Genomic DNA, 18,132 nt, shown 5'->3' on the forward strand with positions numbered 1-18,132 from the left:
CTTGTTGCCACTGATTCTCCTTAAGAACTGATAATCCAGATTTTCCTTAAATCACATTAAAATTGTTGAAAGTTTAGACTAATAAAAGGGATATTAAATTAGAACAAGAAGTCTTTCATGGATATGCAGTAGGCGTTACAATAGGTCTCTTTAGAGCATTAAATACTTTGGTATAAATTGAGAGCAGTATTTGCTTAACATTAGAAATTTTTGATATATTTTTAGGTGTACCTTAAAATTCAGGCTTTTAATAGTTTTTCTTAATCACTAGCTACCTTTTTTTTTTTCTTTTGAATGTTTGCTATGTGCCAGACACTATTCCAGTCTGGAATTTAGTGCTATTTATTACTTGATTTGTAATAAGCTCATTTTTAATTGACACAAAAGTTCTATGATAGGTGATATTGTTACACCCATTATAGCAGTAGAGAAACTGAAGCACCTTTCCCAAACTCATTCAGCTGGTCAGTGGCAGATTCTGGATTCAAATTCTAAGAGTTTGTCGTTTTACTTCCAGAGGAGTACGTCAAGAGAGCTAAAGGCAAAGGAGAAAAGGAACTATACACCCATTTGAATGCAGAGTTCCATAGAATAGCAGGGAGAAATAAGAAAGCCTTCCTCGGTGATCACTGCAAAGAAATAGAGGAAAACAATAGAATGGGAAAGACTAGAGATCTCGTCAAGAAAATTAGAGATACCAAGGGAACATTTCTGGCAAAGATGGGCACAATAAAGGACAGAAATGGCATCGGCATAGCAGAAGCAGAAAATATTAAGAAGTGGTGGGAAGAATACACAGAAGAACTATACAAAATAAGATTTTCATGTCCCAGATAACCACGATGGTGTGATACTCACCTAGAGCCAGGCATCCTGGAATGTGAAGTCAAATGGGCTTTAGGAAGCATCACCATGAACACAGCTGGTGGAGGTGATGGAATTCCAGTTGAGCTATTTCAAATCCTAAAAAATGCTATGAAAGTGCTGCACTCAATATGGCAGCAAATATAGAAAACTCAGCAGTGGCCACAGGACTGGAAAAGGTCAGTTTTCATTCCAATCCCAAAAAAGGGCAATGCCAAAGAATGTTCAAACTACCGCATGATAGCATTCATCTTACACGCTACCAAAGTAATGCTCAAAATTCTCCAAGCCAGGCTTCAACAGTTTGTGAAGCATGAACTTTCAGATGTTCAAGCTGGATTTAGAAAAGGCAGAGGAACCAGAGATCAAATGACCAACATCTGTTGGATCATCAAAAAAGCAAGAGAGTTCCAGAAAAACATCTACTTCTACTTTATTGATTATGCTAAAGCCTTTGACTATGTAGATCACAACAAACTGAGGAAAATTCTTCAAGAAATGGGAATACCAGACCATCTTACCTACCTCCAGAGAAACTTGTATGCAGGTCAAGAAGCAACAGTTAAAATTGGACATGGAACAACCTACTGGTTTCAAATTGGGAAGGAGTATGTCAAGGCTGCATATTGTCATCCTGCTTATTTAACTTATATGCAGAGTACATCTTGTGAAATGCTGGGCTGGATGAAGCACAAGCTGGAATCAAGATTTCTGGGAGAGGTATCATTAACCTCAGATACGCAGATGACACATCCCTAATAGCAGAAAGTGAAGAGGAACTAAAGTGTCCCTTGATGAAAGTGAAAGAGGAGAGTGAAAAAGCTGGCTTGAAGCTAAACATTTAGAAAACTAAGATCATGGCATCCGGTCCATCACTCCATAGCAAATAGATGGAGAAACAATGGCAACAGTGACAGACTTTATTTTGTTGGTGATTTTCAAAATCACTGCAGATGGTGACTGCAGCCATGAAATTAAAAGATACTTGCTACTTGGAAGAAAAGCTATGACCAATCTAGACAGCATATTAAAAGACAGAGACATTACTTTGCCAACAAAGATCCATCTGTCAAAGCCATGGTTTTTTCATTAGTCATGTATGGATATGAGAGTTGGACTATAAAGAAGGCTGAGCACCAAGAATTGATGCTTTTGAACAGTGTCGTTGGAGAAGACTCTTAAGAGTCTCTTGGACTGCAAGGAGATCCAACCAGTCAGTCCTAATGGAAATCAGTCCTGAATATTCATTGGAAGGACTGATGCTGAAGCTGAAACTCCAATATTTTGGCCACCTGATGTGAAGAGCTGACTCATTGGAAAAGACCCTGATGCTGGGAAAGATTGAAGGCAGAAGGAGAAGGGGATGACAAGAGGATGAGGAGGTTGGATGGCTTCACTGACTCAATGGACATGAGTTTGAGCAAGCTCTGGAGTTGGTGATGGACAGGGAAGCCTGGCCTGCTGCAGTCCATGGAGTCTCAAAAGAGTTGGACATGACTAAGTGACTCAGCTGTGGTCTTAGCCATAATGTTATTTTGTCTTAGGGTATTTTTGCCAGTTATGAGGGTCCCTGATTTCATTTGGTGACTAAAAGAAGAAAGAGTAAAGCAAACTGTAGTTGTTTGCTTAACAGAAACAGGGTGTTATTTAGTAATATACTCTGATCTGACAGAATATTCAGTAATATAATGAGATCTTTTATAAATTATACGAGTTCTATGTACTAATTGATTAATTTTCAAAGTTAAATATAATCATCTTTTCTCAAAGATTCTTAAAACCTGTTGTCTTCTCTATAGCTTGATTCATGGTATGTTATCTTAAATGGCACTGTGGAAATCAGTCATCCAGATGGAAAAGTTGACAATCTCTTAATGGGAAATAGTTTTGGAATCACACCCACTCTGGATAAACAGTACATGCATGGAGTTGTTAGGACTAAAGTAGATGACTGTCAGGTAAGCTCATCTCTGGTCATGTTCTCTTGATTCTTTCTTTTTTTTTTTTTTTTTCTAATTGTTTATTTTATATTAGAGTAGAGGGGATTATTTATGTTAGGATAGTTTCAGGTAGACAGTGAAGGATAGTTTCAGTCATACATAAACGTTGTATCTACTCTCCCTCAAACTGCACTCCCACCCTAGCTGCCAAATAACATTGAGCCAAGTTCTCTGTGCTGTCCTTGTTGGTTATCCATTTTAAATATAGCAGTGTATGTTCTTTTGTTTCTGGTTTTGGTTTTTTTTGTTGTTGTTGTTCTCTTGTTTCTTGATTTTAAATGGCTGAGCCTTTTTCCTTCCTTAAAATAAAATAGCTTGATTTGAGAATTAGAAGTTTGAAAAACTGGCAGTTAATAAAGGAAAGTAGATTTTATATCTGATGCATATATTTGTGGAATTAAACTATACATATTTTAAAGAGTATACCCAGTAAATGTTTATTTGTTCAATATCTATGTGATATTAGCCAGCTCAGTCTCCTTTTTGTTTTTTTGTTTTTTTTTCAATAGAGGAAGAAATAGGAACTTCTGAGTTGTTTGTTTCTAACTTACTCCTGCTTCATGTTTTCTTTGCATAGTGTCAGTTTTGAAAGAAGTATATGCTTACTTCTCCTTTTAGAGCAGAATTAACATGGATTTAACTTCTTTGGTCTCTTTGTGCATGATTTATTTATTTTACCTTGATTTTTGTTAAGGAGTAAAGGGGCTAAATAAAAAAGAACTGATGTCACTTGAGTTCTTACCTTTGTGCTCTGCCTTGGTGCATAGTGATATATTTATGTATTATAGGTTTATTAATTGTCCCCATGTTGTTCTTGGACAGTTTGTCTGCATAGCCCAGCAGGATTATTGGAGAATTTTAAATCATGTTGAAAAAAATACCCATAAAGTTGAGGAAAAGGGAGAAATTGTTATGGTACATGAGCATCGTGAACTGGATCGAAGTGGAACCAGGAAAGGACACATTGCAATTAAGGTGGGTGTGTTTTACTTATTATTCTTTTTATTGATAGAATAAAACCTTCATCTTGTTTAAAAGACTTTGAAGTGCTTATTAAGTAGTGCAAGATAATTCACTGACTTTGAGATCCAGTGTATATAAATGTGTCCTTTTGACTTTTTCTTTGTTGGTTTTTAACAGTATTTTATTGGGTAAGGATGACCCTGCCATGCAATATCAGTATGGAAGGATATTACTTACAATATACCAGTCAAAATTTTCCTTCTCAAATTTATGATCCATCATTAATGGGAGTTAATTTCATCAAAGATAGCAATATTTAGAAACAAAACAGAAATTGAAAGGACCAACCATCAATGTACAAAGAATCCTAGATGAAGATGGAGAATGCTTATGGGATCTCTGTGTCATTGAAATAGACATTAGCCTCTCTGAACCTCAGTTTTCTTATCTGAAAATGGGGATGCTATGGCAGGTCTTTATTAGGGCTAAAATATGGCAAATCAAAAGCCTTAGCATACTGTAGAGTCTAAGTATTAATACCCATGTTGTTTTCCCTTCTCTGATTCCCTCTCCCCTCTGATCCTCGCCCCCTTGCCTTCCACTCTCCCGTCTGCCTGTCTTAATGGCATCTGACTCTCGAGAAGGAAATGGCAACCCACTCCAGTATTCTTGCCTTGAAAATCCTATGGACAGAGGAGCCTGGTGGCTACAGTCCATGGATCACCAAGAGTTGGACATGACTGAGCACACACAGATATAAAATAGAGCAATTATATTTGGATGAGAGGAAATCAATGCTTGACCTTTTTTTTCTTTTCAAGCTAGTTTTGGTTGCAAAATAACTAAATGTGTTATTTTTTATTATAAGTGCAGCAGTTTATTTAACAATAAGAGAGACTGGTTGGTCAGATCAGATATTCCTTAAGAGTCAGACTATCTAAACACTCCTTTTCTTTTCCTAAGCTGATAAGTGTAAGCATTCTGTGTGGGAAAAAATTTGACTACATGTGTGGATTGTTAACAGCTGTCTTTTTATGAAGGCTCATGTTGAGGCTTTTTTTTTTTTTAATAATTTCAAACTTACAGAAAAGTTGCAAGAACAGTATAGAGAATATCCTCAGATTCCCCCACTGTTAACATTTCCCTGCATTTTCTCCATTTTCATCAGTTTTTTTCAACCTTTTGAGAGGAATCTGCAAATGTGATGCCTCATTACTCCAAAATATTTCATTGTGTACTTAAGAACAGTCTCCTACTTAGACACCATGGAACCCTTCAAGTTAGGAAATGAACGTTGATAAAGTAAAGCCATTCAGCCCACAGACCCCATTTAGATTTTCACCAACTCTCCCCAAAATGGCTTTTTTTCATTTTTGGCTCAATCTCATCCAGGCACACAGTTGCATTTAGTTGTCACGTCACTTAAGTCTACTCCAGGAATAGTTATTCCCTTTTCACATTCTCAGCAGTTTTGATGAATATAGACCATATAGTATGCAGTATGACCCCCAGACTAGATCTGTCCCATGTTTCCTCATGCCCAGACTAAAGTTATGCTTTCCTGTCTGGAACTGCACAGAAATAATGTTCTGCTCTTCTCAGTACATCTTATCAGGGAGCACACAATTCTACCTATGCCACCACTAGTGAAGTTTATCTTAAACACCTAGTCCTGTTGGTGTCTGTCAAGTTTTTTTTTTTTACTGTGAAATCACCATTTTACCCATTGTAATTGATAAGCATTGGAAGCATTGATGTTCTGGGATAGTGTCAGTGTGTCTTGCAGACCTGTATCCACCAGTCTTCACTTAGATTGACTACTCCTGCCTGAAATGGTGGGCATTCTCTCCTCTTTGATTATATTGGTCTCATGTATTTCTTTACTATCAGCGTTGTTCTGATTGTCTGATTGTCCCAGATTTAGCCGATGGAACCCTCTTAAGGTTGTTGATTCCTGTATTCTTCTGACATGTTCCCATCATTTTTGAGAACTTCCTTGTTATCTGGCAAAACAAGATGTTCCCAGGCTCATCTTTTACTTTTCCTGCCCCTGCTTTGAAATCAGACATTGCTCCAGAGAGCCCTGAATCCTCCTAGTAGATAATAGCATTTAAAAACCAAAATCAGGGCACTCACTCTGTTCACTGCTACTGTGGTGTCATTGCTTCTAGAGCCTTTCCTCAGAGAGGTAAGAATATGTATTTATTTACTGTAAATTCATGCACATCTGTACCTTTTTATATCTGTCTGTCTCAGTCATGAGCTTATACCAGGACTCCCAGTTCTAGTACTGTACCACAGAGTTAGTTTTGTAGCCTTTTCCTTTCCCTCATTGTCAATAACCTTACCTAACAGTGGTTCTTGTTATGCTCTGTATATTTACCTGCTTGCTCATAGTAACCAACCTCTACCAGCTAGCCATCTCCTTCACCTGCCCACTCGGCATACCCTGTCTCCCAGCACCCCACCTTGTTGGATGCTAGTGAGCAGTTTGGTCAGTGCCTCTGCATGATGATGGGACTTGTCATTAAATACTGCTTTTTAAAATACAACCCAGTCTCCACAGATATCCCTCCTCAGTGATTTACCTAATCAGAATATTGGGTTTTCTTTAACATGTCAATCATTTTCACCCCTGACGTAGCTATGTATGATCTGAGAACCAGATTTAAGTGACGTCAAGTTGTGATTTGCCTGAATGACAGACCCAATTTGGAATTCTTAGAATATTTTTGAGGGTGGGAGAAGAATGGGAATGACCTGTGATTGTCTTGTCCCTTAAATAGGTAACTTGAAGAGCCTTTCCTCTAACTTCCTTCTAGAGAGATGATTTACATACCTGATTAGCAGTGGGTACCCTTTTTTAATCTTGTAATAAAATTTTAAACAAGAACATTGTTAGTATTAATGTATATTTGTCACGCAGTAATTCTGGCCAATGAAATAGTTAGGATGAATGCACCAAACTGAAATCTGACATTATAGGCAACAATTGGTTTTTGTATTTGGCTTAATACCTGGTTTATTTCTGTAGTTGTTCTGTGTACCCGTTTTTTAAGATGCTGCTAGGGTAATAATTTTAACCGTGATTCAGGAATTCAAGGAAGAGCAGTAGATAAATTTTACTTTCATTCCTTTTTATAAATTGAGAAACAGGCAAGCAGTTAAACTCTGAGTGCATGTAAAAAGTGTCTATAGAACTTCTGGTTCCTCTGGCAAACGGGAATGGAGAAACCACAGAAGAGGAAACCTCTGTTCCAAGAAGTGACAGTAGTAAAACAAGCTATCTTGAACTGTGTTGTTCTCATAACCTGGAACAGAAGGGAATTTAAGGATGATTAAATTCGGAAGAAAGCTGTATTTATTTATTTATTTTCTTTAACTCTCACCTCTTTCTTCTCTTATTTATTTATTTTATTTTTTGCCTGTGGTGGATCTTTGTTGATGCACGGGGACTTTCTCTAGTTGTGGCAGTAGGGGACTACTCTTCATTGTTATGTGCAGGCTTCTTATTGTGGTGACTTCTCTTGTTGTGGAACACAGGCTGTAGGTGCACAGGTTTCAGCAGTTGCTGTGCATGGGTTCATGGGTTCAGTAGTTAAGGCTCTCGGGCTCTAGAGCACGGCTAGTAGTTGTGGTGCACAGGCTTAGTTGCAACATGGCATGTGGGATCTTCCTGGACCAGGGATTGAACCAGTTTCCCTTGCTTTGCAAGGCGGATTCTTAATCACTGGACCACCAGGGAAGCCCCTCTTCCTTTCTTTACTCAAGATAGTCATTGTATTATCCCCCCATTGCTATAATGAAGTACAGATAAAACAGCTACAGCCAAGGTAATGCTGTTGTGCATGTTTATTCCTCTGCCTTATTTCTCTCTAAACTTCTGACTGGTGATGGACTACAACCTAGAGACACTACCTACTTCCAGTGCTGAGAGTTTTAAAGATGAAACTTAATTTTGAGGACTTTATAATCGAGGAGCTACAAAGGGAACTAATCAATAGGAGTTATTCGGTTCCTGAGCTACTTTTTTATTTTCTAATTCTTCCTTTGTTTTGATTTTTAGGGAACGCCTGAGCGTCTCATCATGCATTTAATAGAAGAGCATTCCATTGTGGACCCAACTTACATAGAAGATTTCCTATTAACTTACAGAACATTTCTTGCAAGTCCTTTGGATGTCGGGACCAAACTGTTGGAATGGTTTAAAATTGACAGCTTAAGGGATAAGGTTGGTTTTATAAAGGACATGAAAGTGATTTTAACCTTTATATTCCCCCAAAACCTTTTGCAGTTGACAAATTAAATGCTTATTTTGATGAGATTCAATTCACCTAAAAAATTAATGAATCAGTAGACATATCTGGTTACTTTTATGACAAAATAGCTTGTAAAAAGTGGATTATTTTGCCTTCTAAAAGGCAGAAACTGAAATCAGGCTGTGGTGTAGTTATAAATTCAGAAAATGCAGGATAGTAGTCTTGCACTTTTGCAGAAGGCAATGGCAACCCACTCTGGTACTCTTGCCTGGAAAATCCCATGGATGGAGGAGCCTGGTAGGCTGCAGTCCATGGAGTCTCGAAGAGTCGGACACGGCTGAGTGACTTCACTTTCACTTTTCACTTTCATGCATTGGAGAAGGAAATGGCAACCCACTCCAGTGTTCTTGCCTGGAGAATCCCGGGGACGGCGGAGCGTGGTCAGCTGCAGTCTATGGGGTCGCACAGAGTTGGGCACAACTGAAGCGACTTAGCAGCAACAGCAGCAGTCTTGTACTTTATCAAAATACTTGGTTGTTTCAGAGGAGATCAGTAAAACATTTAAAAGTTTAGAAAGAATACTCACCAAGTACATTTTTTCAAGAGGGCTTAGAAGCAATCTAAATAGAAAAACATTGATTTTTCTGAGTTAAAGACTTTATAATCATTTTAAAAGTTTATCTTTTTGAGTTTATCACTGCTGTAACGCATTTAGATGTGGCATTGAGGGTTTTTGTTTTTTTTTTCATTTAATGTTTAAGTAGATTATCTTAACTTTTTTTGGAGTGTTTATACTTTTCATGAAAAAACTAATAATCCTTCAGCTTATGGTGTATAACTACTGATAAGCTACCTCAGTAATAGGAAGTTAGTTATTTTAAGAAAAATAAAAGTAGAGCCATAATTGCCTGGCATTTCTTTCTGAGTTCTAGTTTGTGCTAAATCGCTTTAGTCTTGTCCAACTCTGGGCAACCCTATGGATAATAGCCTGCCAGGCTCATCTGTCCATGAGATTCTCTAGGCAAGAATACTGGAATGGGTTGCCATGCCCTCCTCCAGGGAATCTTCCCAACCCAGGGATCAAACCCTAATCTCTTTTGTATCCTGCATTGTCAGGCAAGTTCTTTACCACTAGCACCACCTGGGAAGCTCTGAGTTATATTTTAAAGGAAATAAATTAGATACAGTTAAGTGTCCAAAACTACAGGCTTGCCTTTCCCTTGCTTTTGAAATTATATATAGTTACTTAGGTTGCTGAGGAAATAAAGGCATGCAAGAGAATGAACAAAAATATAACTTAGGGACAGCTCAATATTCATGTGTAAAAGGATGAAATTTGATCTTTACCTTATACAATATTCAGTGTTAACTCAAAATGGATCAGAGACTTAATGTAAGAGCTAAAACTATAATATTCTTCAAAGAAAAGAAAGAGAAAAAAAAAACAACTTTGGATTAAGCGATAGTTTTTTTAGTGCAAAGCACAAACTTGAAAAATGGATATATATAATTTCATCAAAATTAAAACATTTTCACATTAAAGGAACTATCAGGAAAAACAGAACAGTGCATGGAATAGGAGAATATATTTGCAAATCATATGTCTGACAAGGGTCTAGTATTCAGAATGTATAAAAAAACTCTTTAAAACTCAACAACAAAAAGACAATACAATTTAAAAATAGACAAAGGACTCAAATAGGTATTTCTCCCAAGAAGAGATATAAGTGGCCAGCAATCACATGCAATAGGTATTCAGTGTCATTAGTCCTGGGGAATGCAAATCAAAATCACAGTAATATTCTGCTTCATACCTACTAAGATGACTTAAAAAAGGAAATACCAAGGATTTGGAGGATGTTGATGTGGAGGAAGTGAAATTCCCATACATTGCTTGTAGTAATGTAAAATGGTATAGCTGCTATGGAAAACAGCTCAGCAGTTCTTCAAAAAGTTAAACATAGAGTTATTGTGTAATCCAGTAGTTCTACTCCTAAAGTATATAGCCAGAACAGGTTAATAGGTGTGCAAACAAAAGTTTGTAAACAAGTGTGCATAGTAACACTATTGATGATGGCCAAAAAGTGGAAACAACCCAAATGTCCCTCAGCTGATGAATGGATAAGCAAAATACTGCATACTATATAATGAAATATTATTCAGCTATAAAAAAAAGTTGGTAAAGAATCTGTCTGCAGTGCAGGAGACCTGGGTTCAGTCCCTGGGTCTGGAAGATTCCCTGGAGAAGGACATGGCAACCCACTCCAGTATTCTTGCCTGGAAAATCCATGGACAGAGGAACCTGGCGGGCTACAGTCCATGGGGTCGCAAGAGTTGGACACAGAGCAACTAAAGCACCACCATAAAAAAAAAAAATAATAATAATAATAATAATGCTGCATGCAACATGTTATAAGCCTTGAAAATGTACTAAGTCAAAGAAGCCAGTCATATAAGATCACATATTGTATGACAAATCACAGAGGCAGAAAAGCAAATAGAAGCTGTTCTGGGCTGGAAAGAGGGCATAATGGTAGGTGACTGCTTATTGGGAATGGGATTTTCTTTTGTGGTGGTGATAGTGCTCTGGAACTAGGTAGCTTGGGGATGACTGTAAACAACTGAAAATGGGCTAAATGCCACTGGATTGTACACTTTAAAATGTTTAAAATAGTGGATTTTATGTGTTATTTTACCACAATTTTAAAAGTATATGACTTAAATTGTATTGTTAGGCACTTTTTTTTTTTTTTTTAATTTAGATTGTGGAAAAATCTCTGGCTTATTTCTTTAGATTTATCTTGGCTCTTTGTGTTTTCTTAATGTTCAGAATGTTTCTTAATATTCTTATTTTTTTTTATGTTTATTGGACTATAGTTGCTTTATAGTGTTGTATTAGTTTCTGCTGTACTGATTCAGCAAAGTGAGTCAGATGTAAGTATACATATATCTCCCCTTTTTTTGGCTTTCCTTCCAATATTAGGTCACCACAGAGCATTGAGTAGCACTATAGGCACATTCTTTAATTGAACATCCATTTGTTTGTTTTTAACTTTTTTGTTAATCTGTAGCACAGGTTAACAAAGTAATAGATTAATTCACAACTTTGAAAATTACAGTGTTTACGAAGGAGGTTTCAGATTTTTGTTGAAATTTTGGTGAAATGGTCTCAGCTAAAGAAATACTTGACATTTGCCTGCCCTTAGAAGTTTGCATTTTAAGATACTGTTCAAAATACACTTCCCATGTACTACTTACATGTTAGTATACAGGCTTGTCTTCTCAGTGAAAGCAGAGGCTTGGTTCTCTCTGTTACATAAGGAAGCAGAAGCTCAAACTAAAATGTTCCTCTCTGTTAGAATGAGCCTTTCATGTGTGAGAGGGTGGGCAAAGGGCTTAGCCATAAACCTCAGTTGTTCCTCAGTTTAGGACTTGCTTTTAGGACTTTATTTTTGCAGGAAGAATTCCTCTCATATAATCGTATGCTGCCTCTTCCATGTTTCCACAGGTAACACGGATTGTATTATTATGGGTAAATAATCATTTCAATGATTTTGAAGGTGATCCTGCTATGACTCGATTTCTAGAGGAATTTGAAAAAAATCTGGAAGATACAGTAAGGCTCAGAATTTTATCTTTTTCAGGGTTTGGGAATGCTTACCAATCTCTTCTGTCTTTATAGATAGTAGCCTCTAGGTTGTTGGGATTGTCTTGAGGGTTATAGTGAGCTATGAATAGAAGAATCTGCAAACAAAACCAGCATGACATTTTTCAAGAACCATTGTTATCACAGAGTAGAAGTAGATTAAGTTGAATAAAGAAGGGGAAATTTCAGATTGCTTTGTCTCTTTCCTTACCTCTTGGTTCCTGTAGCCTTTTCAGCAGCACATCTGCTCTATGCAAAATGGGGAGAATGAACAGGGAACTTGATTCAAGAGGCCCATTGAGGCTCACCAACATCATTTGGTGCTTCCATTGCTGGTTATGTAAATATTCAAGGGGCTTATGAAAAATAGAAACTATCTTGCAATCATGGGACTTTTTTCCCCCTAGTAATCGAGTCAGTCATCCAATATTTACTGAATTCTGCTGTATACTCCAATCTCTTATATAGGATCAGAAGAGGTGTAAAACTTGGTTTCTGCTCCGAGAAAAACTTTAGCTTTTTGTTATGGACATGAGATTTATTTAATACAGTATCTGAGAATAGTTGAATTCTCAGCTGATACATTAAACTGATACTAGAACTTGAAAGTTAAAATATTACCGAGTTTATTGAAGATCTAAAATAATATAGGAAAATCTAAATTATAAGAATAATATTTCTGAAAGAGATGGAGACTTGCATGTGTCTGAGTATTAGACAATGTTTGGGAAGGTGGTTGAAGTCCTTTAAGGTTTTAAATAAAAGTTTAAAAATATTCTGGTTTTATGCAACAGCCAGGAGATAAGCACGATGGTAATACAGAATGTGTTATTACTTAGGTTCAGAAAATGAAGAAATTTTTTTGTCATCACTCTCTGAATAAGACACCACTTTGAAATCTTTTCTAACTTGTGATTATCTAGAAATTTTAAAAAACCATGCTGATGGATCTTATTCTTGAGAGTGCTCTAGGGTGGCAGGTTTCCCTCCTTCAGTTTTATTTACCCATACTTATATATTCTTTATTTACTCTAGTTCTAATAATTTTAGGTTATATTTTTTAAAGCCTATAGGAATAGATAATATACATTTATATATGTGTTACCCCTTTCTACTTTGTAGAAAATGAATGGTCATCTCCGGTTATTGAATATTGCGTGTGCTGCAAAGGCTAAGTGGAGACAGGTTGTGCTGCAGAAGGCTTCCCGGGAGTCACCTCTGCATTTCAGCCTAAGTGGAGGAAGTGAGAAGGGATTTGGTGTTTTTGTTGAAAGCGTAGAACCTAGTAGCAAAGCTGCTGATGCAGGACTGAAACGTGGTGATCAAGTAAGTAAATAACAACCATTTAAAGCCTTTTTATAAGTAATAGGAGTGCTACTTTTCTCATCTGATAATATTCTAGTAAGCAGGATCAATTTAAGGAAATACCTTTTAAACTTTTTTTTAGAGGTGGTATTTTTTAATGGTTTATTTTTAAAATATGTTTGTCATATATCCATTACTCGTAGTGGAGAATTTGATATAGCATGTCCAGAAACAGCCTGGTAGCCTGGCCACTATCAATCTGAATGGTCCTGCCCACCCTCCAAGTATTAGGAAACTGACATTTGGCAACTTCACCGTATTCCAGAAAGATCAGTATGAGAGTTAGCACCCTTGCATGTTTTAAAGGAGTAAGTACATCTGTCCATACCACTCTAAAATTAAGTGGCCAAAGATTTACCATAAATGATGGTTTTGTTTTAAATAATGTTCATATGGTAACAAAACTATTTGGTACATCCGTAAGTAGAGGGAGCTGGTTGAGGGATTAGGAAAAGGAAGGGGAGATACTGGGAGTAAGTAGATAAGGATTTATTTTCTCCATGGAGGCATTAGTAAACTATAGAACAGTATATTTCCAAAAATGAAATTGCTGACAACTTTGTTACTAAAAAAAAATACAATTCCTAGACCTACCTCAGTCTTAGTAATCATAGTAATTACATTCTACAGAGTTAAGGCCTGGGAATCTGTATTTTGAACAAAGCTCTCAAAATCTCATGTACACCAGAGTGGTTTCTCTTCTAGCTAAATCATTTGGGAAGCTGACTTTGTTCCACTTAAAAATTTTTGTTTGTTTATGCATTCGTTTAGAATGGGACTTTATTTTACTTGTAACCAAACCATGGTGTTTTTTGTTTTTTAATTAAGGCATTCACAGGGACTTCCCTGGTGGTTCACTGGTTAAGAGTCTGTGCTTCCACTGCAGGGGCACAGGTTCAATCCCTGGTCAGGGAGCTAAGATCCCACATGCCACATGGCATGACATAAATCAAGCAAGCAGGCATGCATTCACATTATTAAAAGTTCTATACTTCAGAACAGTGGTTTTCAACCAGCAGTAATTTTGTCACCCAGGAGACATTTGGTAATGTCTGGAGTTATTTTTGATTGTCATGACTTGGGAATTACTACTGGCATGTAGTGGATAGAGGCCAAGGATACTGCTGAACAGCCAGGAACACCCCGTGACAAAGCAGCCACATGGCAGTTATCCAGCCCAAGTATCAGTATCTAAATATCAGTAGTGCAGGGAGTTAAGAAACTGATATAAGTGAATCATATATTATAATAAAATACTTTAAAATTTAAGAATAAATGATACAATTTTAAAAAAGAAACTCTGACACAAAGTTCTAATGATACTCTTCTTCCTCTAGGGGAGCTTTTAGAGTAGAGATTTCTGGGCTTTACTCAGACTACTCATTAAGAATATCTAGTTGCTAGGAATTTGGAGTCATGTATTTATTGGTCAAGTATTTTTTGGTAAACATGTTTAAGAATCTCATTCTTCATAGAAGAAAAAGAAAAGACTCCAGCAGTATCATTCCTGAGAGAGGAAAGAAATTTATCGTTATTTTACTTCTTCCCTCAGGCCTTCCAAGTATGGTTGAAATTATCTGAGATTTTCAATAAGTCATTTTTTAATATTGTGAATATTCTTTTTAAAGAGTACTTTGGCATTTGCATTAAGTTTCATAAGCTTATTACTAAGAATCATTTTTCACCTGCTTACTGCTTTCAAGATCACCTCCACTTCATCTATGCCACATGGTGCCATTATTTTGATTTATTTCACAGTTGTCTTCCATTACTTCTAGTACCTTTCCTAGGACTTATTTCAGAAAGGGCAAATGAGTACTCTAGCTTTGTGTCCCTTACATGTCTAATGACATCTTTGTTCAGTGGAGTATAAAAATCTGTGATCACAGTCATTTTTCTCTCAGAACATTGATATCACAGAAAGGTGTCACATCATCTTAATATGGTCCCAAAGAAGTCTAAACCATCCTATTTCTTTTTTAGGTGCCTTTGGCCACCACAAATCCCCAAGAGTGATGCTTATAGAGTCTTTAAAGTCCCTGGAATTCAGAATATTCAAGTGATCTGTTAAAAACGAAAAACAGATCTTTTTATTTTATTAGATGATCCATGACAGTATGTAGACCGAAGACTTTTTTAAACTCTGGAAATTTAGCTTCTGTGATTTTTTTTTTTTTTTTCTTTTTCTTTTCCTAATATTTTTTTCTCACTCTTTTTTATCCTTTTGAAATCTCTGTGTCAGCCCTCAAGATCTGTCCTCTGTGCTGCCTTTTTTTCCCTCATCATGTCTTGTCTCTTCATCCTTTTTCCTTGGAATTAGTAGTTTTTGAATAAACTCCTGATGATTCTGAGGTACAGCCAAGTTTGTGAAGCCCTGATATGAACGATCAGCAATGTCAGATGTAACAAGAGCCCATAACAGTTGTGCTTGTTGCTTTTTGACTGCCTGATTCCGTCAGTGGCAGGAAATGAAATTAGCTGTAATTAGAAGACCACTTTTAAATGAATTTACCTCTCTTTTAAATGCAATTAATTTGCATTTAGAATACTTCACTAAAATTTGTGTACACACACAGGTGATGATTTTTATGAGCTGATCTGACACAATTGAAATTTTCCCCTCATATATAAAACATTATGTTTTAAATTTTTTTCCAGTATTATCCCAGAGGGAATGAACTGAAAAAAATGTTTATAGTAGAGATTTAGGAAAATACCATAATATAGAGAAAAGCTATTAGACAGTAATTCCACTTCTCACAGATAACTGTTGTTCACATATAGGTACATTTTATTTAAGTTTTATTTTTTTCACCATTAAACTTAAGGTTGCAGAAATAACTAATACTGTTTCTGTCTTTCTTTGTATTTTTTGAACACTTTCTTCAAGATAATGGAAGTAAATGGACAAAACTTTGAGAATATAACGTTTGTGAAGGCCCTTGAAATTTTGAGGAATAATACTCATCTTGCACTTACTGTAAAGACCAACATTTTTGGTGAGTTTTGTTGTAAAAAACTATTTGAGCCCTATTTTTGGTAATAGAAAAAAGTCAACACTGATAAGGAGAATAGTAAAAATGCTTAAAACATGTTCCTATCTAAGCTTTTTGAACATTTTAGGATCTTTAATGTTTGAATATAATATTCTGTATTCTAGAATTTTCATTTTTTTATTTGTATTTAATTATTTTGAAATCTTAGTTAAAATAAGCATACAGCTGCACTTAGTCATTTATGAAACGTCTACTCAGTATTATGTACTGTACTTCGCCTGGAAATAGTGAAACATAGAAGTCATAGGCTTTTTTTCTTCCTGCTAATGTGCAAATAGGTCTACTTCTAGTGAAATAGCAGTATCGGTGCCAGTTAGCTGTTTCATGGAAATGAATCGAGTGAAACATTGAAGTAATTAATCAGTGAATTGCTGATTTTTAATAGCATTATACACTGCCTTTCTGTGTCAAACTGTTGATTCAGTTCAGTTCAGTCGCTCAGTCATGTCCAACTGTTTGCGACCCCATGAACCGCAGCACGCCAGGCCACCCTGTCCATCAGCAACTCCCGGAGTTGACCCAAACTCATGTCCATTGAGTCGGTGATGCCATCCAACCATCTCATCCTCTGTAGTCCCCTTCTCCTCTCGCCCTCAATCTTTCCCAGGATCAGGGTCTTTTCAAGTGAGTCAGCTCTTCACATCAGGTGGCCAGAAGATTGGAGTTTCAGTTTCAGCATCAGTCCTTCAGTGAATATTCAGAACTGATTTCCTTTAGGATGGGCTGGTTTGAGCTCCTTGCAGTCCAAGGGACTCTCAAGAGTCTTCTCCAACACCGCAGTTCAAAAGCGTCAGTTCTTCGGCACTCAGCTTTCTTTATAGTCCAGCTCTCACATCCATACGTGACTACTGGAAAAACCATAGCCTTGACTAGACAGACTTGTTGGCAAAGTAATGTCTCTGCTTTTTAATATGCTGTCTAGGTTGGTCATAACTTTCCATCCAATGAGTAAACATCTTTTAATTTCATGGCTGCGGTCACCATCTGCAGTGATTTTGGAACCCCAAAAAATAAAGTCTGACACTGTTTCCACTGTTTCCCCATCTATTTGCCATGAAGTGGTGGGACTGGATGCCATGATCTTGGTTTTCTGAATGTTGAGCTTTAAGCCGACTTTTTCACTCTCCCCTTTCACTTTCATCAAGAGGCTCTTTAGTTCTTCTTCACTTTCTGCCATAAAGGTGGTGTCATCTGCATATCTGAGGTTATTGATATTTCTCCCGGCATTCTTGATTCCAGCTTTGCTTCATCCAGCCCAGCGTTGCTCATGATGTACTCTGCATATAAGTTAAATAAGCAGAGTGACAATATACAGCCTTGACGTACTCCTTTTCCTATTTGGAACCAGCCTGTTGTTCCATGTCCAGTTCTAACTGTTGCTTCCTGACCTGCATACAGATTTCTCAAGAGGCAGGTCAGGTGGCCTGATATTCCTATCTCTTTCAGGATTTTCCACAGTTTATTGTAATCCACACAGTCAGAGGCTTTGGCATAGTCATTAAAGCAGAAATAGATGTTTTTCTGGAACTCTCTTGCTTTTTCGATGATCCAACAGATGTTGGCAATTTAATCTCTGGTTCCTCTGCCTTTTCTAAAACCAGCTTGAACATCTAGAAGTTCACGGCTCACGTATTGCTGAAGCCTGGCTTGGAGAACTTTGAGCATTACTTTACTAGTAAAGTACTTACTACTTTCCAGTCTTGTGGGCACTGCTGAGTTTTCCAAATTTGCTAACATATTGAGTGCAGCATTTTCACAGCATCATCTTTTAGGATTTGAAATAGCTCAACTGGAATTCCATCACCTCCATTAGCTTTGTTCGTAGTGATGCCTCCTAAGGCCCACTTGACTTCACATTCCAGGATGTCTGGTTCTAGGTGAGTAATCACACCATCGTGATCATCTGGGTCATGAAGGTCTTTTTTGTACAGTTCTTCTGTGCATTCTTGCCACCTCTTCTTAATATCTTCTGCTTCTGT

The 18,132-nt window shown here is 36.9% G+C and overlaps 1 protein-coding gene across 13 annotated transcripts in view; it reads left to right on the forward strand.

The window, feature by feature from the left end:
* The window catches only part of RAPGEF6 (Rap guanine nucleotide exchange factor 6), a 213,019-nt gene that overhangs the window by 128,760 nt on the left and 66,127 nt on the right, over nucleotides 1-18,132 (forward strand). For all 13 annotated transcript variants that reach the window (XM_081500219.1, XM_081500221.1, XM_081500223.1 and 10 more), the window contains 6 exons: nucleotides 2,664-2,822; nucleotides 3,687-3,839; nucleotides 7,894-8,058; nucleotides 11,595-11,702; nucleotides 12,855-13,058; nucleotides 15,988-16,096. In XM_081500219.1, the coding sequence (XP_081356345.1) occupies nucleotides 2,664-2,822; nucleotides 3,687-3,839; nucleotides 7,894-8,058; nucleotides 11,595-11,702; nucleotides 12,855-13,058; nucleotides 15,988-16,096 (898 nt within the window). The remainder of the gene's footprint in view (nucleotides 1-2,663; nucleotides 2,823-3,686; nucleotides 3,840-7,893; nucleotides 8,059-11,594; nucleotides 11,703-12,854; nucleotides 13,059-15,987; nucleotides 16,097-18,132) is intronic.

The sequence above is a fragment of the Giraffa tippelskirchi genome, chromosome 6 (assembly GCF_054371585.1).
Source record: "Giraffa tippelskirchi isolate mGirTip1 chromosome 6, T2T-mGirTip1v1.2.pri, whole genome shotgun sequence".
Lineage (NCBI taxonomy): Eukaryota > Metazoa > Chordata > Mammalia > Artiodactyla > Giraffidae > Giraffa > Giraffa tippelskirchi.